This window comes from Danio rerio, chromosome 3 (genome assembly GCF_049306965.1).
Source record: "Danio rerio strain Tuebingen ecotype United States chromosome 3, GRCz12tu, whole genome shotgun sequence".
NCBI lineage: Eukaryota > Metazoa > Chordata > Actinopteri > Cypriniformes > Danionidae > Danio > Danio rerio.
In genome coordinates, this window is record NC_133178.1 from 2,357,457 (window position 1) to 2,379,985 (window position 22,529).

Here is a 22,529-nt window from a genome sequence, read left to right on the forward strand (position 1 = left end):
AACACTGATTAGACTCAAAAGATTCAATCACAGCAAATGATTCAGCACTCTTTAGATTAGAGTTTTATGTTTGTTTGTTTGTTTGTTTGTTCATGGTGATGGGATTTAAACTACTAAACAATCTTTGATTAGGTTCTTGCACATTTTTGTTTAAAACATTTTCAGTTAAACTCATTGATGACGAATGAATGAACGAATGGATCATCTCTGAATTAAATGATTCATTGAACAAAAATCAATGATTCTTCATTTCAGAAGGAAAGATGCTCCTCTGCATAAATCCTAATGAATCATATCTCCATCTGTCATATTTAATATTAAAGTACCATCAGGATAATTTACACTTTAATTCAAAACACTGATTTGACTCAAAAGATTCAATCACAGAGTAAATGATTCAGTATGCTTTTATTTAGTTTGTTTATGGTGATGGGGGTTTTAATTTACTAACTCATTATTAATAAATTTTTTTGGCACTTTTTTTGTTTAAAACATTTCCAATTAAACTCAAAGACTAGTGAGTGAATGACTGAAGGAATCATCTGAGAATTAAATGATTTAGTGAACGAAAGTGAATCGTGTCATTTTGGGAGGAGAAATGAGCCTCTCTGCATAATCATTCAACAATTTCTAATACATTATATATTTGTAGATCATATTTAATTCAATAATGATAAGTTATATAATGGCTAACTACACATTCATTCAAAAACACTGATCAGATTCAAAAGATTCAATCACAGCAAATGATTCAGCATACTTTAGATTGAGGTTTAATGTTTGTTTGTTTATGGTGATGAGATTTAATCGACTAAATTATCAATAATTTGCATTTTTGTTTAAATTTGTACATTTGAAACATTTTCAATTAAACTTAAAGACGAATGAGTGAATGAATAAAGGAATCATCTGAGAATTAAATGATTCGGTGAACGAAAGTGAATCATGTCATTTCAGAAGGAGAAATGAAAGTTTGCGTAATCATATCCAACAACATATACTTAATTTCATATATATTTGTGGATCATGTTTAATTCTATAATGATAAACTACACTTTTATTCCAAAAATGAATAGATTCAGAAAGATTCAATCACAGTAAATGATTCAGCATGCTTCAGGTTAGCGTTTTATGTTTGTTTGTTTGTGGTGATGGGATTTAATCTACTGAATTATCTTTGATTAGGTTTTTGCACTCTTTTGTTTAAAACATTTCCAGTTAAGCTCAATGATGACTACTGAGTGAGTGAATAATTCAATCATCTCTGAACTGATTGATTCAGTGAAGGAAAGTGAATCGTGTCATTTCAGAAGGAGAACTGAGCCTCTGCATAATCACATTCAGCAACATATAATATACTATATATTTACTTGTCATATTTAATATTAAAATTCTGTAATTATAAACTACACTTATATTCAAAACACTGATCAGACTCAAAAGATTCAGTCACACGGTAAATGATTCAGTATACTTTAGATTAGAGTTTTATGTTGGTTTGTTTATGGTGAAGGGATTAATATACTAGTAAATCATCATTAATGAAGTTTTTGCACTCTTTTGTAAAAACATTTCCAGATAAAGGGAGCTAAAGGTGTGTGTTCATGTGTGTTTCTATGCAAACACACATTTAAATGAGCAAATAAGTTTAATAATGGCCTGAATTAATGAAGGGAATGTGAATGATCAGAGAAAGAATCTACAGATCAGATGTTATTACCTTTTCTTATGTTTTGCTGGAGAAATGCACAACTGTATAATCATATTCAACATTCTACAATATATTCAAGATGAAATCTATTTATTATTACAGTTCACTGATGATAAGCCACTGTTTCTCTCATCAGAGACTATACATGATCATTGATCTTATTCAATTAAAACTAAACCCTATTTGCTACTTGAAATACACTTTCACTGTAAACAGAAATATACTAATAAGATAACTTTATTTTGTTTAAGTAAAGAAATATGTTGGGTGAAGGTCGCTGGGTCAGTTGGCGTTTCTGTGTGGAGTTTGCATGTTCTCCCCATGTTGGTGTGGGTTTCCTCCGGGTGCTCCGGTTTCCCCCACAGTCCAAACACATGCGCTATAGGGGAACTGATGAACTCAATTAGCCGTAGTGTATGAATGTGTGTGAATGAGAGTGTATGGGTGTTTCCCAGTCCTGGGTTGGGGTTAGAAGGGTATCTGCTGCTTTAAACATATTCTGAATAAGTTGGCGGTTCATTCCGCTGTGGTGACCCCTGATAAATAAGGGACTAAGCTGAAGGAGAATAAATGAATGACACATGTTTTGATTTCATTTATTTAAAATTATTATTAACTAAAAGTGTTCAGATTAAAGAGAATAAACATATAGACACTAATAAATGATGACAAACAAGAAAAACTAAAATGTTTAACCTTATTGCAGAGGAATATCCTTTAATTAACAGGTTTTGCATTTCCTAATTCACAGATGTTCGAATTTTGTGTTAAAAATTCAACTGTAATTGAACAAAGTAATTTTTATTGACATTTTAGTAGTCTTAAAACAACATATTGTGTAAAAAAATAATAATATATAGCAAACTGTGTGCATAAAATAACAGGAAAAGTGCTGGCTGTTTATTACCAGGGTTTAATACTGTAATTCACAACACCAACCCAGACAATATAACACTTTAAACTGTTAAAAATGTTGATAAAAGTCACTTTTTCAGACTTTTTAATGTCTGAAAATGTCAAAAGTTGTAAGAGGAAAGATCCCATGATGCAATTCAAAAGCAGAAACAAGTAAATAAATAAAATTAATCACAAAACAGTCTTAATTATCCTAATTTACAGCATTATTACAGTGTAAAATTCTTATTTTAACTAGAATATTTTAGAAATATATATATATATATATATATATATATATATATATATATATATATATATATATTAGTATATTTTAACTAATAAGCAAATAAAAGTGTACAATTGAAGAGTTTAGACACAAAAAAAAACTCTGAATATGCCATCTGAAATATCCTCTGCAGTTTTCTCAGCCTTCCATGTTTATGTTTAGTTATTTCACACTAAAGACAATAAATATAACCTGCTCATTCATTCATTCATTTCCTTCAGCTTAATCCTTTTATTAATCAGTGAATAATGAACCGCCAACTATTCCAGCATTAGTTTTACACAGCGGATGCCCTTCTAGCTGCAACCCATCACTGGGAAACACCCATGCACACTCATTCACACACACACCTATACACTACAGACGTGAGTTCATCAATTTCCCTATAGCACATGTGTTTGGACTGTGGGGGAAACCGGAGCACTCGGAGGAAACCCATGCCAACACGGGGAGAACTTGCAAACTCCACACAGCCACACCAACTGACCCAGCCTGGACCTTCTTGCTGTGAAGTGACAGTGCTAACCACTGAGCCCCCGCGCAGCCCCATAACCTTTTGACTCATCAACATTTGATGTCCTGAAAGTAAAACTACTGAACCGACACGTTCGTTTCAGGAGAGCATGTCAGATGGTGCTCAGAGGTTTTTGCATCTGAACTCTTGGATTGAATCCAGAGATGCTAAACTAACACTGGTCCAATCACAGAGCGCCTGGTTATCATGTGACGATACTCTAGAATGCATTCTGTTACTATGGTGATGGGAATTAAACTTCTAAACAAACATCATTAAAGTGTTTGCGCTCTCGGGTTTCAGATCAACGAGACCTGATGTTCGGTCAGTGCTGATTAACTCATTTATCTGTAATATTATTATTGTTATATGCATTAAAAGACGTGTCTCTTTACTGCGGTTTGCCTTTGAAACACTGGATGAATGTCTTCAAGCTGTAAATGTCCTGATCTGTCTCTGTTTTCTTGCTCTTCTGTTGTGTTTGTTTGCTCTGGGCTTTATTTATTCATGTTACGGGTGTGCGGCTGTGCTTTGTGTACTTATAGAAAGACTCAAACATCAGAAGAAAAGTTATTAAAACCAAAAAAAAAAAGTTTGAGAGGGAAAATGAAGAGCAGTAAAAGCTGTTTTCAGTGAATTTTCCTCATTAAAGGTGTGAGTTTCTGCAGTGTTTGTGGTGTTTTTTTCTCTGAATGGTTGATGATATTGTAATGGACTGAAACGGTAAAGTGTGTCTGAATAAATAATTATGAATAAAGTCTGTTTTTGACTTCCTGGTCAAACTTTAATCAGGCAGACAATCGTGAAGTTCTGAGCCTTTTTTAGATGCAAAGTTTGTTACCTTACTATACATGGTAAAAAATGTTGTTGTATAAACGCAATATCACACGAGTAGCAGTGCGATATGGCTGTATATCAGCACTGGTGGGAGGTGTGCGTTGCCTTAGCGTCCCACCAGTAGTGATATACAGCCATATCGCACTGCTACTCGAGTGTGATATTGCGTTTATACAACAGTTCAACATCACAATCATGTATATAAATAAGAAAATCAAACACAGAGAGTCTAAAAATCCCTTTTTTTATTAGGAACTACTTTCTTCCGCCATTCATTCACATCTGCAGCTGACGTCAGAACAGCAGAAGCATTTACTAATTCACCAACGTCACTGTAGAGCTAGTGTTTGACTGACTCTCTGTCTAAAGTGATGACAAAACTGCTGATTTTGCTTACAGTTTAAGATTATAAGGCTGAACATGACATGAAATGCCCTCCATCTACAGAGATATCTTCTTACAGTGTTACAGTCTACAGTATTTCTCTGTTACAATCGGGATTTCACAATAATTAACCCCGAAAATAACAACGAATCCACCACTAACGTTACCAGACTGCTGTTGTGTTTGCGATAAGGAAAAACGCTAAACACGTGCAGACTTTGCTTATTTCAATCTGCCAACACAACACACATTCCTGATATGCGAGCAAATCGGTATAAATACAGCACTACAACATACAAAAGAGAGAGATCATCGTACCTGCCAACATGTCTCTGAAAACCAGGGAGACAGAGGGGAGGGGGTGTTCTGAGGTTAGGTTGAGAGCAGGATGCAGCGGGTTTTGGCGGCCGCTTCAATCGGGTACTGTACCAAAAGTTGGCAACAGGGGGGTGTTTAGTTAACAGACTGTACCAAAGAGAGGGGGTGGGTGAACTTACGGGAGTTTTTAAAAAAAATTTTTAGGAAGAAATAAAAACGGGATGTTTGCGTGAGACTGGTCTGAAATACGGGATACTCCCATCAAAAACGGAAGTGTTGGCAGGTGTGCTTACCAGTTTAATATTTGATTTGATCTGCTGTAGTTAGAAATCAGACTGTTGTATCTTCTAAGTGTAAGGGCTTATTATGCAGTTCTGTCGCCATTTTGTGGATAGAAAACGTCAACTGTCGCCGACACACAGTCTCTCATAAATTGTAAATATTTTAAAATAGGCACTATTCTTGCAAATAAACTGCAGAGTTGCAATCTAAACAACTACATTCTCCACTAAAAAAAGCCTCAAAAGTATTTTGTTGTGTAACAGCAGTAATATTTGTCAAACTGTAGTGTGTCTCTGCTTTTTGCTGGCTGTATGTGGGCGGAGTAATACACAAAGGGTAAAGAGGCTGTACGGATGCTGATATTACTTAAATACATCACGGCTATCAGCCAATCAGATTTGAGATCCAGACAGAACCGTTGTATAAAACATTATATATCATTCTCATCATTTAAAAAAGTGTGTTTTGCCTAAGAGATAATGTGATAAATATGTAAACCTCCTGCTTTAAAAGTACATTTCATTTGCAGTCTTAGTGTTTTTTAAGCTCATTTACATTATTGCTGATAGTGTGGTTTAAATGTGATCATTTTAATATATCTAGGGATGACTAATCAGCTGCAAATGCTTTTGAATATCAGGATTTATTTGGGTTTTATTTGTCTGTTTTTATGTGGTACTTTAGTTATTGTTTAATGGTAAAAATGACAACACAGTGTCTCCATCTTCTGATGGCTACTTCCAGCACGATAACGCGCCATGTCATAAAGTGTGAATCATCTCAGACTGGTGAACATTACAATGAGTTCCCTGTACTCAAACGGCCTCCACAGTCACTAGATGTCAATGCAATAGAGCACCTTTGGATGTGGTGAAACAGGAGATTGGCATCGTGGATATGCAGCCGACAAATCTGCAGCAACTGCGTGATGCTATCATGTTAATATGGAGCAAAATCTCTGAGGAATATTTTCAGTACCTTGTTGAATCTCTGCCACGAAGGATTAAGGCAGCTGTGAAGGCGAAAGGTTCTGAACCCACTAGTAAAGTGTACCTAATAAAGTGGCCGGTGTGTGTATTTTCTTATTTAGACACAGACTGACGGTCAGTTGCTGGTAAAACATTTAGTGACTGATAGTCTGAAAGGTTCTACGGTAAGTAATGTAATGAATAACGTAATTAACGTAACGTAATAAGGACAACTGCGAACAGCTTAATAAATTGTGATTTTAATTGCACAATATTTTTGTTACGATGCATACAGAAAGATTTGAAAATATACAGAAAACGAGCCATGTACAACAAAAACACCATAGTTATGTCTTAAAGTCATATAACGCGTAGTGTGAATGCTTTCTAATAATATCAGAGGCTGTTTCCCACACTTTATGTCAGGGGGTCCCTCCATGTCGGGGGAATCACGCCCCATGATCACCTAAAGGGTCCTTGAGCAGAAAAGCGTTGAAGACTCATTCTGTATGCGTAGTTAAGTACTATTTTTACTTAATTATTAGTAAAATCTACGATTAAACTTCAGAAACTTTCCACGTCTGTTAACTTCTGCGCTTCCGCAATATATTCCTCAGCGGTCGTCACATGATTCCTCTCCACTCTCTGATTGGACAGGTTTATAACCGTCTCCGCCCTGCTATTGGTAATGCAGCCCCAGTGGCCTAATGGATAAGGCACTGGCCTCCTAAGCCAGGGATTGTGGGTTCGAGTCCCATCTGGGGTGAAGTTCATTTTAATTCCTCTTTTCGTCTGTTTGTGTTAGCCGTGTAATTTAGCGCGTGTCGCTTGTGTTTTATTAACTCAGATGTACGTTAATAACTAATAGTTAGTCACTGGAGATCGCGTGCATGTGCGGTTTTCCCACAAGGAGACTTTTTACGGGCGGATTTGCGGTTTATTTTCGGTTTCTGGGCTCCGACTGACTGAACACAGACACAAACATGACAGACTTCAGCTTCTGTGTGTTGTTTCTCATCGGGTTTACAGCTTCAGTGAGGAGCGACAGTGAGTATAACTGTGACTTTTGTATTAAAGTTGGTTTTATATTCGCGCATTCGTTCATTGTTTACCTAGCTAACGCTAACTTAAACTGTGAATATAGTTTCTGAATTAGCATGAGTATGACTTCTAAACAACATGTAGCACTATTTAATTGACTGTGAACAACAATAAAAGGGAACTATGACAGTTTTGGCTGCTAATATGATTTCTGAATTCATTATTATGGAGAAAGTCTGAATATGTGAATTTAAAACCAACTTAATGTTTAACGTTACCGCTCTACTTTGAATATTCGGTCTAAATTAGCATGAATATGACTTCAAAACAACAACATTAACACTATTTATTTGTCTGTGAACAATGTATTTTGATCATCACTGGTGCTAATATAATTTCTCTATTTAGAATTTGTAAACAATACTTTTCTGAAATTATATTGTGAAGGAAAAGTCTGATGTGCGAAAATATAATCAAATTTATTTATGAATGGCTTTCATAAATCTGCTTTTTTGATACATAAGGTGAATGTTTTGTTTGTTTGTGATCTTATGTTTGGTGTAAACCTCTTCAAAACCCTCTGAGCTGTGTAAAGTTGAACTCGAGAGTGTTTTAAGTGTGTTTATATGGTGTAAATCTCTTTAAAACACTCTGAGCTGTGTATAGCTGAACTCGAGTGTGTTGTCAATGTGTGTTTAGTGTGTTTATATGGTGTAAATCTCTTTAAAACACTCTTGAGCTGTGTAAAGCTGAACTGGAGTTTGTTTTTAATTAGTGTTTATATGGTGTAAAGCTCTTTAAAATACCCTGAACAGTGTAAAGTTCATCTGGAGTGTGTGTTAAGTGAGTGTTTATATGGTGTAAATCTCTTTAAAGCACTCTGAGCTGTGTATAGCTGAACTCGAGTGTGTTGTCAATGTGTGTTTAGTGTGTTTATATGGTGTAAATCTCTTTAAAACACTCTTGAGCTGTGTAAAGCTGAACTGGAGTTTGTTTTTAATTAGTGTTTATATGGTGTAAAGCTCTTTAAAATACCCTGAACAGTGTAAAGTTCATCTGGAGTGTGTGTTAAGTGAGTGTTTATATGGTGTAAATCTCTTTAAAGCACTCTGAGCTGTGTATAGCTGAACTCGAGTGTGTTTTCAGTGTGTTTATATGGTGTAAATCTCCTTAAAACACTCTGAGCTGTGTAAAGTTGATCTCGAGTGTGTTTTCAGTGTGTTTATATGGTGTAAATCTCTTTAAAACACTCTGAACAGTTTAAAGTTGATCTCGAGTGTGTTGTCAATGTGTGTTTAGTGTGTTTATATGGTGTAAATCTCTTTAAAACACTCTGAGCTGTGTATAGCTGAACTCGAGTGTGTTGTCAATGTGTGTTTAGTGTGTTTATATGGTGTAAATCTCTTTAAAACACTCTTGAGCTGTGTAAAGCTGAACTGGAGTTTGTTTTTAATTAGTGTTTATATGGTGTAAAGCTCTTTAAAATACCCTGAACAGTGTAAAGTTCATCTGGAGTGTGTGTTAAGTGAGTGTTTATATGGTGTAAATCTCTTTAAAGCACTCTGAGCTGTGTATAGCTGAACTCGAGTGTGTTGTCAATGTGTGTTTAGTGTGTTTATATGGTGTAAATCTCTTTAAAACACTCTTGAGCTGTGTAAAGCTGAACTGGAGTTTGTTTTTAATTAGTGTTTATATGGTGTAAAGCTCTTTAAAATACCCTGAACAGTGTAAAGTTCATCTGGAGTGTGTGTTAAGTGAGTGTTTATATGGTGTAAATCTCTTTAAAGCACTCTGAGCTGTGTATAGCTGAACTCGAGTGTGTTTTCAGTGTGTTTATATGGTGTAAATCTCCTTAAAACACTCTGAGCTGTGTAAAGTTGATCTCGAGTGTGTTTTCAGTGTGTTTATATGGTGTAAATCTCTTTAAAACACTCTGAACAGTTTAAAGTTGATCTCGAGTGTGTTGTCAATGTGTGTTTAGTGTGTTTATATGGTGTAAATCTCTTTAAAACACTCTGAGCTGTGTATAGCTGAACTCGAGTGTGTTGTCAATGTGTGTTTAGTGTGTTTATATGGTGTAAATCTCTTTAAAACACTCTTGAGCTGTGTAAAGCTGAACTGGAGTTTGTTTTTAATTAGTGTTTATATGGTGTAAAGCTCTTTAAAATACCCTGAACAGTGTAAAGTTCATCTGGAGTGTGTGTTAAGTGAGTGTTTATATGGTGTAAATCTCTTTAAAGCACTCTGAGCTGTGTATAGCTGAACTCGAGTGTGTTGTCAATGTGTGTTTAGTGTGTTTATATGGTGTAAATCTCTTTAAAACACTCTTGAGCTGTGTAAAGCTGAACTGGAGTTTGTTTTTAATTAGTGTTTATATGGTGTAAAGCTCTTTAAAATACCCTGAACAGTGTAAAGTTCATCTGGAGTGTGTGTTAAGTGAGTGTTTATATGGTGTAAATCTCTTTAAAGCACTCTGAGCTGTGTATAGCTGAACTCGAGTGTGTTTTCAGTGTGTTTATATGGTGTAAATCTCCTTAAAACACTCTGAGCTGTGTAAAGTTGATCTCGAGTGTGTTTTCAGTGTGTTTATATGGTGTAAATCTCTTTAAAACACTCTGAACAGTTTAAAGTTGATCTCGAGTGTGTTGTCAATGTGTGTTTAGTGTGTTTATATGGTGTAAATCTCTTTAAAACACTCTGAGCTGTGTATAGCTGAACTCGAGTGTGTTGTCAATGTGTGTTTAGTGTGTTTATATGGTGTAAATCTCTTTAAAACACTCTTGAGCTGTGTAAAGCTGAACTGGAGTTTGTTTTTAATTAGTGTTTATATGGTGTAAAGCTCTTTAAAATACCCTGAACAGTGTAAAGTTCATCTGGAGTGTGTGTTAAGTGAGTGTTTATATGGTGTAAATCTCTTTAAAGCACTCTGAGCTGTGTATAGCTGAACTCGAGTGTGTTGTCAATGTGTGTTTAGTGTGTTTATATGGTGTAAATCTCTTTAAAACACTCTTGAGCTGTGTAAAGCTGAACTGGAGTTTGTTTTTAATTAGTGTTTATATGGTGTAAAGCTCTTTAAAATACCCTGAACAGTGTAAAGTTCATCTGGAGTGTGTGTTAAGTGAGTGTTTATATGGTGTAAATCTCTTTAAAGCACTCTGAGCTGTGTATAGCTGAACTCGAGTGTGTTTTCAGTGTGTTTATATGGTGTAAATCTCCTTAAAACACTCTGAGCTGTGTAAAGTTGATCTCGAGTGTGTTTTCAGTGTGTTTATATGGTGTAAATCTCTTTAAAACACTCTGAACAGTTTAAAGTTGATCTCGAGTGTGTTGTCAATGTGTGTTTAGTGTGTTTATATGGTGTAAATCTCTTTAAAACACTCTGAGCTGTGTATAGCTGAACTCGAGTGTGTTGTCAATGTGTGTTTAGTGTGTTTATATGGTGTAAATCTCTTTAAAACACTCTGAGCTGTGTATAGCTGAACTCGAGTGTGTTGTCAATGTGTGTTTAGTGTGTTTATATGGTGTAAATCTCTTTAAAACACTCTTGAGCTGTGTAAAGCTGAACTGGAGTTTGTTTTCAATTAGTGTTTATATGGTGTAAATCTCTTTAAAATACCCTGAACAGTGTAAAGTTCATCTTGAGTGTGTTTTCAGTGTGTTTATATTGTGTAATCTTTTTAAAACACTGAGCTGTGCAAAGTTGATCTCGAGTGTTTTTTCAGTGAGTGTTTTGTGTGTTTTATATGGTGTAAATCTCCTTAAAACACTCTGAGCTGTGTAAAGTTGATCTGGAGTGTGTTTTCAGTGAGTGTTTTGTGTGTTTTATATGGTGTAAATCTCCTTTAAAACACTCTGAGCTGTGTAAAGTTTATCTGGAGTGTGTTTTAAGTGAATGTTTATAGGGTGTAAAGCTCTTCAAAATACCCTGAACAGTGTAAAGTTGATCTTGAGTGTGTGTTAAGTGAGTGTTTATATGGTGTAAATATCCTTAAAACACTCTGAGCTGTGTAAAGCTGAACTCGAGTGTGTTTTCAGTGTGTTTATATGGTGCAAATCTCTTTAAAACACTGAACAGTTTAAAGTTGATCTCGAGTGTGTTGTCAGTGTGTTTAGTGTGTTTATATGGTGTAAATCTCTTTAAAATACTCTGAGCTGTGTAAAGTTTATCTCGAGTGTGTTGTCAGTGTGTGTTTAGTGTGTTTATATAGTGTAAATCTCTTTAAAACACTCTTGAGCTGTGTAAAGCTGAACTCGGCTGTGTTTCAAGTGTTTTGTGTGTGTATATATGGTGTAAATCTCTTGAGCTGAGTATAGCAGATCTCGAGTGTGTGTAAGTTAGTGTTTTGTAAGTTAATATGGTGTAAATCTCTTTAAAACACTCTGAGCTGTGTAAAGTTGATCTGGAGTGTGTTTTTAGTGTGTTTATATGGTGTAAATCTCTTTAAAACACTCTTGAGCTGTGTAAAGCTGAACTGGAGTTTGTTTTGAATTAGTGTCTATATGGTGTAAAGCTCTTTAAAATACCCTGAACTGTGTAAAGTTCATCTTGAGTGGGTTTTCAGTATGTTTATATGGTGTAAAGCTCTTTAAAGCACTCTGAGCTGTGTATAGCTGAACTCGAGTGTGTTTTCAGTGTGTTTATATGGTGTAAATCTCCTTAAAACACTCTGAGCTGTGTAAAGTTGATCTGGAGTGTGTGTTAAGTGAGTGTTTTGTGTGTTAATATGGTGTAAATCTCTTTAAAACACTCTGAGCTGTGTAAAGTTGAACTTGACTGTGTGTTAAGTGAGTGTTTTGTGTGTTTTATATGGAGTAAATCTTTTTAAAACACTCTGAGCTGTGTAAAGTTGAACTCGAGTGTGTTTTCAGTGAGTTTTTTGTGTGTTTTATATGGAGTAAATCTTTTTAAAACACTCTGAGCTGTGTAAAGTTGAACTCGAGTGTGTTTTCAGTGAGTGTTTTGTGAGTTAATATGGTGTAAATCTCCTTAAAACACTCTGAGCTGTGTAAAGTTGATCTGGACTGTGTTTTCAGTGAGTGTTTTGTGTGTTTTATATGCTGTAAATCTCCTTAAAACACTCTGAGCTGTGTGAGGTTGATCTGGAGTGTGTGTTAAGTGAGTTATGCAGGAATCCAGCGACTCTGCAGATCTGTGTTTAGTGACTGGAGAAGCACATGATCTCCTCTGTCTGAAAGCTGATATCTGTCTACTGTTACTGCATGATTACTTTACTGTGATGAGATTATATTAGATTGCACATTATACTACTTTTCCTTAGAGAGCAACACTGTAAAAACACCTCTCAATTAGCAGTTTTCTGTATTTTGTGTTTCATGTTTAATTTATTTCTGCTTTTGAGTTGCTTTATGAGATCTTGATCTTTCCTCCAACAGCTTTTAACCTTAAAGAGTAGTAAAAAAGTGGCTTTTATGTACATGTGTAATAGTCTGCAGTGCTATATTGTCTGGGTTGGTGTTGTATATTACGCTACAGTCTCCTTGTAATAAACTGCAGCACATTTTCTGCTATTTTACAGATTTATTTCTCTAGTTATTATAATTTTTTTATTATATAAATTCACAAAAACTTTAATAGAGTCACTTTGTAAAACTGTTGAGCTGAGTTTTTAACATCTAAAGTAGACAGAGCAGAGATCAGCAACCTATAATGCAATTCACAGCCATAAATAAACGGAAACTGTTAATTACCAGATGTTTTTTCAGTGTACTGATTAAATAGCAATGCATTTGACATTATTTCAATACTCATTTTGTTTTACTTAAAAGCCAAGAAAAGTACAGTAGTTCCTAGTGTATTGTGTAAAAAAAATGAACAGTGAAATCTCACAGCTGCTGGTAGCCAATGGACAAACTGGGGAACACATAAAACTCTACACTTTGAAAATAAACACACATGTGAAGTTAATAAAGATAAATTGGCCATTTCTAATAAACATATTTGTACTTCAGTAAACATTAATAAACCATCTTAATTATCTCGGTGCTGGAAAAATGCGAGACTGTAGTCTGTAATGTGGATCGAGTGCTTTTATAAGATGACAAAAGCCCACATCTCCAATCACCGAAAACGGCTGCAAATCTTCAGCAATGAACAGCCGCACTGCCTTTGTTGTTTTTATGTGTCTCTCGGAACCAGTTGGGTGTGTTTGCTGGAAAGATTCAGTGAGGGATTGTTGTTATTTGGAGGACTTTATTACCTTCTCTGCTTTCCTGCTTCAGACAGTGATATTGCTGATGGCGCTGCAGATGTGCAGTCATGGTTATATGTGTAAATCAATGCTTGCACACAGTTATTTTTTTTGTTCACCATTTTTTCTTTTATTGGCATTACTCTTACCGGCTAAACCGAGATGTCCTGACACCGCAGATTTGAAAGACGCCGGTGCTTTCTCGTACTGTTGCCTCACTTTACCAGCACTTCCTTGAACTGTTGCCTCAGCCTCACTTCACCGCCGCTTGCCATGGTAAAGTGTGGAATGATGGTCAAGCCCCCCCTAACTTTAGAGCACAGTGATTGGATATTTACTCGCGGGGAGGAGTTTCCTCATCTCAGCTCATGGATTTAGAGACACACACAGTCAATTCGGGGAGATTTAAAATGCACATACATTATTTAAACACAAAACTGGGAAAACTGCAATTCACAAGCGCGTATTGATCCGTGGAGGTCTTACCATACAGTTCAATGTTATATTGAGAACCGTGGCATCCCTAATATATATATATATATATATATATATATATATATATATATATATATATATATATATATATATATATATATATATATATATATATTATATATAAAGGCAAAAATCAGTAGAATATTAAGTAAAGATGATGTTCCAGAAAAATATTTAGTAAATTTCTAAAACTATTAATATATAAAATACTAAACAATGTTGGATTTAATTTAAATGCTATTTTTTCAATATATATATATTTTTATAAGCCTACAGGTTTTCCAGGTTGTTAAATGGTTGTAAATCGACTAAATGTTGTCATATTATAACAAACTATATATGTATGGAAAGCTTATTTATTCAGCTTTCTGTCAATGCTTATATCATGCAATACAAAAATGGACTGGTCTAGTGGGCCAGGGTCACGTATAAAGTCCAGCACACAGCAATACAGAAAAATAAAAGAGTTTTAGGAAATTTACATTTTAGCAAGTTCATTTGATTAAAAGTTTTTTATTAGAGCAAGGTGACAGGGTGGCTCAGCTGTTGCCTCACAGCTTTTTATTTTTTTAAGTATTTATTTATTCATACATATTTTCTTTTAATTAATTTAGTTTTTTTTCTCTTTCTTTCTATATATTATTTATTTATTTGTTTGTTTGTTTATAAAGTTACTCATTTAAAGATTGACCATAAAATATGACACATGAAGTCACAATGAAGCTGTTTCAGAGGGAAATGTTAGTATTGTATTTTGATTATTTACTTTTTGTTAAATATTTTAAATTCGCTCAGCTTGTAGGCCGTTTGTAAATATAACCAAGAATTTCTGAGTATTCATTTCCCGTCTCATATCCTCAAAAATGTTCCTCTTGAGGTTAAAAGCAGCACAGAATATGTTTAGGGAAGTAGCAGACGCCCACAGACTGAAACTCATCAGGAATCAGACATGTATTTCATATGGTTAAAAATACAGTAAAAACTCTGAATATTTAAAATATTATTATAGGTTAAAAACAGTTGTAATCAGTGTGAATATACAGTACAGTCTGTTTTATTAATGTGATGTAGAGCTGCATTTCCAGCATCAGTTCTGCAGTCTTCGTGATCCTTCAGAAATCATTATAATATGATTATTTGATGATCAACAAACATTTATGATTGTTATTATTATCAGTGTTAAAACACTTGTGCTGCTTTCTAGAAAAATGCAGTTTACTGTCCAGGATTCACAGGTCAGTAGAGAGAACAGTGTTTAAAACCATCTCTTTTCAAATAAAATTACATTAAAAAAAACATTGTTTTTAGATATTCTTCATATTTGTTTTTATTTTCTTCATATTTTTGAGGAAACGGGGAAAGTGATTCATTAATTTTCCCGAATTTGTAAAGCAGCATCTGTTTGAAATGCTGTATAACTTTCTATTTTATTTATATCTCTGCCGTTACTCTTGCTCAATGTGTTGTTGCTGAATAACTGCTTCATCACTTGCGCTGTTTCATCGCGTGTGTGTGTGTGTGTGTGTGTGTTTTGTTTGTGCTCTGTGTGTGTTGTTTGTGTATTTGATCTCCCTCTTTGTGTGTGTGTGTGTTGTTCAGAGCTGAAGGCGACTGTGTACTGGGACGCGACCCATAAGTCTGCAGTGCTGAAGCAGGGCATCCTGGACCCGGCAGGCGCCTCTTACGGTTACTATGACGATGTTCTGCTGTCGACCGGATGGGGCGTGCTGGAGGTGCGAGCGGGATATGGGGACACAACGCAGACTGATGACATCACCATGTTCACAGCCGGATACCTGGAGGGCTTCCTCACCGCACCGTAAGTGTGTGTGTGTGTGTGTGTGTGTGTGCGCGCTGTGAGATGCTGAAGACCTGTAAACCTGTTTCTACATGTTTCCTCATGAATGCATGAATCACTTCCTCATTTTTTTTTTTAAATGCCGAATCCTCTCTGCAATACTCACAATAGTGCAATACCAATGCTGTTGCCTGAACATGCACTTGTGTTTATTACAGTTTCCTGCATTTAAAACTCATAAATAAAGAACACACACACTAAAACCTGCTTCAGTTCATCATCATCATGACTATTCTCCCTCTTCATTCTCTGACTGACTTTGACTGTTGAAACCACTTGACACTCTTAGTTAATTAATTCAATTCAAGTTTATTTGTATTTTGCTTTTCTCAATAATTATTGTTCCAAAGCAGTTTTACAAAAGACTTGCACATGATTACATTGAGCTCAATATCAGGTAGCTTGTGTATAGGGTGCTAATAGGATGATAAAACATGTAAACGTATGTAATATATTGAGCTCTATTTTAGCGATCTCGGCACAATAGCATTAGATGCGTGTCTGAATCCACTTTTGCTAATTTATTTATGGAAAAATCCGCTTTGCGCCGTGGCGCATGGTCTAACAGGGTCAGAGCCGGCCCAAGGCATAAGCGAGCTAAGCGGCTGCTTAGGGCCCCATGGCCACCAGGGGGCCCCCAAGAGTGCATGAAATTACTAACTTTCGTTTTTGTTTTAGTTTGTTGGAGAGTTTGGTTATAGATTATGGGTGGGGCAAATATATCAATATGCTCTGGCACCAAGAATCAATATTTATCTAAATGTACAAAAGATCTTAATTAATTAATCTACTCTGACTGCAGCCATTTATCTCTGTGGCTGCAGTACACCCAGCTGCCACCAGGTGGCTCTTCCCGTAATGGTGGATCAACAATACATCAGAGACGCACCAGCCTTTTTAACCACTGACAGATGAGCGATTGCAATTGTGAAACTTCATACAGGAATATTTATTTCCGCCAAAATATATAAAGATATCAATAGGACAAGAACAAATAATTTGAAGGGTTTTTCATTTATTTAACCCTTGCAGACCTTTGCAAAGTCTTGTAGATGGTATTTTTGCTGAAAATATTAGATAAATTAAAAAGAAAAACTTAAAAAAAATGCTCTTTTTAAATTGATGAGCAAATAACTAATGTTCTCCACTGCTGGAGGAATTATAAGTGCTCAGAGGAGACTGTGCTCACCTTTCTGAGCATTTCATCAGTAACTGTTCTTGAAGAAAATATATTAATCTAGTGGCAATGCAAAATTTTGCATGATTAAAAATAAACCAGGGCTATGCATAAAATACATCAAATAGGTTGGCCAAGTTGTAATAAATGTCTTTAGTTTATAGAAAACTAGAAAGCAATAAATAGCTATTTTAATTGTTTTCTAACATGCACAGTTGAAGTCAGAATTATTAGCCCCCCTGAATTATTAGCTCCTCTGTTTATTTTTTCCCTAATTTCTGTTTAATGGAGAGAAGTTTTTTAACACATTTCTAAACATAATAGTGTTAATAACTCATTTCTAATAACTGATTTATTTTATTTTTGTCATGATGACAGTAAATAATATTAGACTAGATATTTTTCAAGACACTTCTATACAGCTTAAAGTGACATTTAAAGGCTTCACTAGGATAATTGTGATGCTGCTGCTCTGACTAATTTAGAGATGAGCCCTCTATCTCTGCATTTTTCAGCTTGTTGAACAGTTGTGTGCTTTTTTACACAGTTGCAATACTATAAACATGTGCTTTTAATGAAAGAAATGCATCTTATAACTTTTTGAAGCATTTTTTACTCTTCATTTGCAAAAATTTGTATATTTCATGGTTGGTTTTCTTGTGATCAAATTTCACAGCCATGTACTACGAATCATTGACAGTTGGTAAATACTGCAAAAAATTCTTTCCTTTTTATTGTTTTTGTCTTGTTTCTAGTCCAAATATGTAAATAATCTTAAAGAATAAACATTTTCTAGACAGATTTTCTGTGGAAAATGCTTCTTGATTTAATTTGATTTTGATTTAAAGTGATTTTTTTTAGATATTGGAACTAGAAAATACAAAAAGTATATGTAAGAAAAAAAGCATATTTTATAATGTAAGCAACACAGCTACAGCAAATAAAATTGGTAACGCGTGTTTTAAATGTAAAGTGTGCAAATAATCAAGGATTATCGATAATTTATCATATTGTCTGCACCAAGGGGGCCCCAAATAAAATTCTGCTTAGGGCCCCCTAAAGGCTTGGGCCGGCCCTGAACAGGGTTAAGCTTATTCTCTTAATGAGTTCTAGGTGTGTTTTCAGATTAAACCAATCAGAGGCTCATCTCCCATTCCCTTTGAGAGCCAGTTGCGTCGCGCCATGGCACAGTTGCTATTTACATGGTGGACTTTGTACGCTAGTTGAAAAACTGAACATTTCACTAGTAAGAAAACAGTTAAACAGAGCATCTACAGCGCGAGAATGAGAGAAGTTATCTACTTTCACTTTCACTCTCGTGGATAGGGAAACGTGTTGTACACACAGACATCAATTAGCCTATAAATAATTTATTTCGTTTGTTAAGCACAAATATTTGTTTAAAACTATTTCTAAATTCAGTTCTAATCTCCAGCAAACGAATAAATGAATAATAATAATGAAGTGTGCTCAAAAACCTGAGTTATATCCTAATACACATGCTGTGCCCCATATGGTCTTAAACCTGACAGGTGGACAAGTCTAAGCTTGTTTTTAATAAAACAAATATAAATATGCATTTAATAAATAATGCTGCTAATAATGATAACATTATACAAAAGCAAATTGTCATGAGTAAACTGAAAAAGCCCCCGAGATAAATAAGGCATGGGCGCGGTGGTTTTTATATTTATGTAGAAAATAATACTTTTTGTCACATTTTAATATTTTAATTCTTTTTCATATGTGAAGATATTTGCGTTTTGCTGTACACCCTGTGTGTATTAAGCAGTGTTTAAGCGAGGCGCACAACTAACGCGCTCTGCGCTGGACTTTAGACCTCCTCTCTGCTAGTCTATTAGACAGTCTATTATAGTTTCTCAAAATATCAACATGCCAGCAATGCACCTCAACAAGCCTCCTTTTTTTTTAAGACCAGAACGCCTACGGGTGCACATATGAGCGCAAATGCATTTGTTATTTAAACTGTGCAGCAAAATGCCAAAATTACACTTGCGTCCAGCTGAAACTAGCAAACAACAATTGCGTCTTGCCTTGCGCCCGGTGTATGATAGGGCCCATAGTGTTTATTCCAGAAAGGAAAGGTCTGTGTGCATAATACATGCTTAGTGAAGTGCTGTGGGTGTTTTTTTTTATTATTTGGAAGATCTATTACAGGGCTCAACAATAAGGACTGCCCGGTGGCCCAGGGCCAGTGTGAGAGACACTTGGGACAGTAGACCGGATCATTACTGGCCCGATTGGGACAGTGCTGCCCTGTCACTAACATTTAATTTGTCTGCGACTATTTGTCAATTGCGTGCATTTTAAGTTTGTGCTTTTAAGTCTTTAAACACCACCTTCTCTGTGATGTCGTAAACACCATATTGCTTTCTGGTTCCTCTTATCTGATTAGATGTTTTGAGCATGCAATTTTTTTCCATAACCTGCTAACAACCAGTACAGAGAAGAAACAGCAACATGGCGGCAACATCAAATTATAAGGCTAAAAGAAAATGTGTTTCTAATGTCTTGAAGGCGGACATTTAAGTGAGAACAACGCGGCAAAAAAATGAAGTGATGTTTTGCACAGTTTGCCGTCAGTTTGACAAGTCAGCCACCTTTTGTTAAATTATTTTGAACCGCAATAAAATGCTTCCACATTTTCCATATTACTATTTTTGTTTGCATAACACTTTTATTAAATTTCTTAAGTATTAAATTCTAGATTTAGAATTTATTTTTGACACATTTTTTAAAATATGCGGCTAAAAAATAACTATTAACTTCCCATGTTTTTTATTTTTTTGGGGGGGGGCCAGTGAAAATTTTGGCAGGGCAAGTAAAAATCTGAACCACTGGCCCGATTAGACCAGTAGAAAAAATCCATAGCGTTGAACCCTGTATTATCACTTGAAGGCATTTCGTCCAAATAAAAAATATATATATACATATGTGGTCATTTACATTTTTGAATGACATTTTTTATTACTAAATTACTTACTGGCAATTTATTGAAATGCTGAATATTGAAATCCACAATAAACCTACATCGTAGGGATGCTCTGATCAGGACTTCTGCAGCCGATACTGAGTACTGATTCCTTGTCGTGGTGATCGGCCAGTACAGAGTTTCGTTTCTGATTCTTCAAGCTTTAAATAATAATAATAATAATACATTTTATTTATAGTGCGCTTTTCTCAGACCCAAAGCGCTACAAGTCAAACAAAGCAGAACAATAAAAACTGTAAAAAAAGGCCACAATAAAACAATAAAATATGAACGATTCGGTACAATTGGATGATTAAATTATCAAAAATAATCAATCTAAGTTGAAAGCAACGGTAAAAAGGTGAGTTTCGAGAAGTTTTTTAAAACAGTCCAGAGAAATGGACTAACTTAGGCACACTCTACGAAAAAGCACGCCCACCCATAGTCTTCAGTTTACAGCGTGGCTGATACAGCAAAAGTCCAGATGAAGAACGAAGACTGCGGGTGGGAGTGGCCAGAGTTACCAGGTCACAGATGTAGTCAGGTGCAAGCCCATGCACTGCTTTATATGTTAAAATCAGGGTCTTAAAATCAATACGTGATTGAACAGGAAGCCAGGGAAGTTGCTGAAGTACAGGACAGAAAATAACTTTGCCATTGCATTAGCACATTTACCCTTTAAATAGGAGATCTCGCCTTACCTAAGAGAAGAAATGAAAGATGTTGCGTACATGTAATGCTCAGAAGCAGCTTTACAAAACAAAAATAGAGAAGACGGATAGAAAAGTGTTAAGAAATGTTACTGATGCAATTTGGAAACGTTTTTCATGTGTTGTAGCGCTGCTGATGCATCTTCCACTGCTTGTAAAGTCACAAACAAACACTTGTGATCAATGAGCACCGATCGAGTCGTAAAATGTGATGATTGACTGATCTCCGGCTGATCGATGACTATAAAAAATAAATAAAACTTGCATTAAGTTATAAAAAGCGCACAACAAAATGACTCCAAGCTGAAATATTAGATCAGAATAAAGCATTACATTTATTTTTTAAATGATTTGTTGTACTGTACATCAATCTTTGTCCAAATGTGTGCTAAAGAGCAGTGTTTTTGGCGTGTGTGTGAGTGTGAAATCTGTGTGTTGACAACAACGATGATGATGTTCTGTATCTGTGTGTTTCAGGCAGATCTTTGATCACTACACCAACATGTACCCGCAGATCATCCAGAGCCCCAAAACACTGATAGCGGTCAAACGCTTCATGGCGTGAGTGATTAACACACATACTGTTGCATGTGTGTGTGTGTTTGTTTGTTATATATGCATGTGTGTTCACTAAGGGTCTATGTGTGTGCTTGTTCAATCAGTCAGAGAGGGAGAGAGCGTGCATGCGTGCATGTTGTTTGCTTGCTCTGTATGCATGTTACAACTATGTATGTGTGTTCACTCGGTGTGTGTGTGTTTACTCTATTTGTGTGGTGCACACATTGTTTTTGTTTGCGTGTGTGTGTGCGCGCAGTAAACAGGACGAGTGGAGTCGTCTGCAGGTCAAGCGTAACACCACTGACCCACTGTGGATTCACACTGGACTGATCCTGGCTCAGCTGGACGGACTGCAGGCCGGAGTCAACCAATGGGCCAAACAACACGGCCGGAAGGTGAAAACACACACACACACACACACACACACACACACATACTGACTCCAGTAATATGAGCTCAACAGCTAAATAGTTTGGTCAGGGCTTTATTTATTAACAGTCATTTACTGGGTTCATCATCTCTTGTAGTTGAGGTGTGCTTACATGTGTATTTGAGTGTGTGACCCTGCTGTTTATGTGTGTGTGTGTGTGTGTGTGTGTAGCCTCTGTCTCAGTTTGCGGCTCAGTTTCTGAATGCAGTGGGTGATCTGCTGGATCTGATCCCGGCTCTGAGTCCTGGAGAGTCTACTGTTCGTCACCGCTATCCTGATATACCCATGGGGCACTGCTCTGCTCTCATAAAGGTGCAGCACACACACACACACACACACACACACACATACACGATGACCTGATTTCTCTACATGTATGAATGCATGAATCACTTCCTCATTTTTTTAAATAAAGCATCATCTACATCAAGGGTTTTCAAAGTGTGAGGCTCGCCTCCCCTGGGGGGCGCCAGAGCATGTCAGGAGAGGCGTGGGAAAAAATATTATATAATAACTAGAACCCAAAGTTCATTGATAAACTTTGATGTTGGCTTGAGAAAGCCAACATGACTGCGCTAGGACTGGGATTGGCAGTTGGCAGGAAGCACAGCGGCGGTTGCTAAGTGGTTGCTAGGCAGTTGCTAAAACAATTATGGCATTGTTAGGTAGTTGCTAAGCAGTTGCTAAATGGCAATGCTCGTGTACATGTTTGATCAAATGCTAATACTTAGTAGGCATTTCTAGCATATGTTATTGCATTTAGATAATCATTCATAGCATGTAGCTAATCGTTATTAGCACTTAGCTTCCATTATCATTGTTACTATGCATAGTACACAGGAAGTCCCATTTGCTAGCATGA

The 22,529-nt window shown here is 35.8% G+C and overlaps 1 protein-coding gene and 1 non-coding gene across 3 annotated transcripts in view; both read left to right on the plus strand.

Annotated features, from left to right (window-relative positions):
- The first annotated feature begins 6,890 nt into the window (after positions 1 to 6,890).
- Positions 6,891 to 6,963, plus strand: trnar-ccu (transfer RNA arginine (anticodon CCU)). The gene has a single exon. It is a non-coding gene; the product is annotated as a tRNA-Arg (tRNA).
- The window catches only part of plbd1a (phospholipase B domain containing 1a), a 364,744-nt gene continuing 349,149 nt past the window's right edge, over positions 6,935 to 22,529 (plus strand). Inside the window, exons 1-5 of one of the 2 annotated variants that reach the window (XM_073943103.1) lie at positions 6,935 to 7,244; positions 15,542 to 15,761; positions 21,157 to 21,240; positions 21,494 to 21,632; positions 21,839 to 21,979. In XM_073943103.1, coding sequence (XP_073799204.1) covers positions 7,181 to 7,244; positions 15,542 to 15,761; positions 21,157 to 21,240; positions 21,494 to 21,632; positions 21,839 to 21,979 — 648 coding nt within the window. In that variant the 5' untranslated portion in view covers positions 6,935 to 7,180. 2 annotated transcript variants of the gene reach the window in all.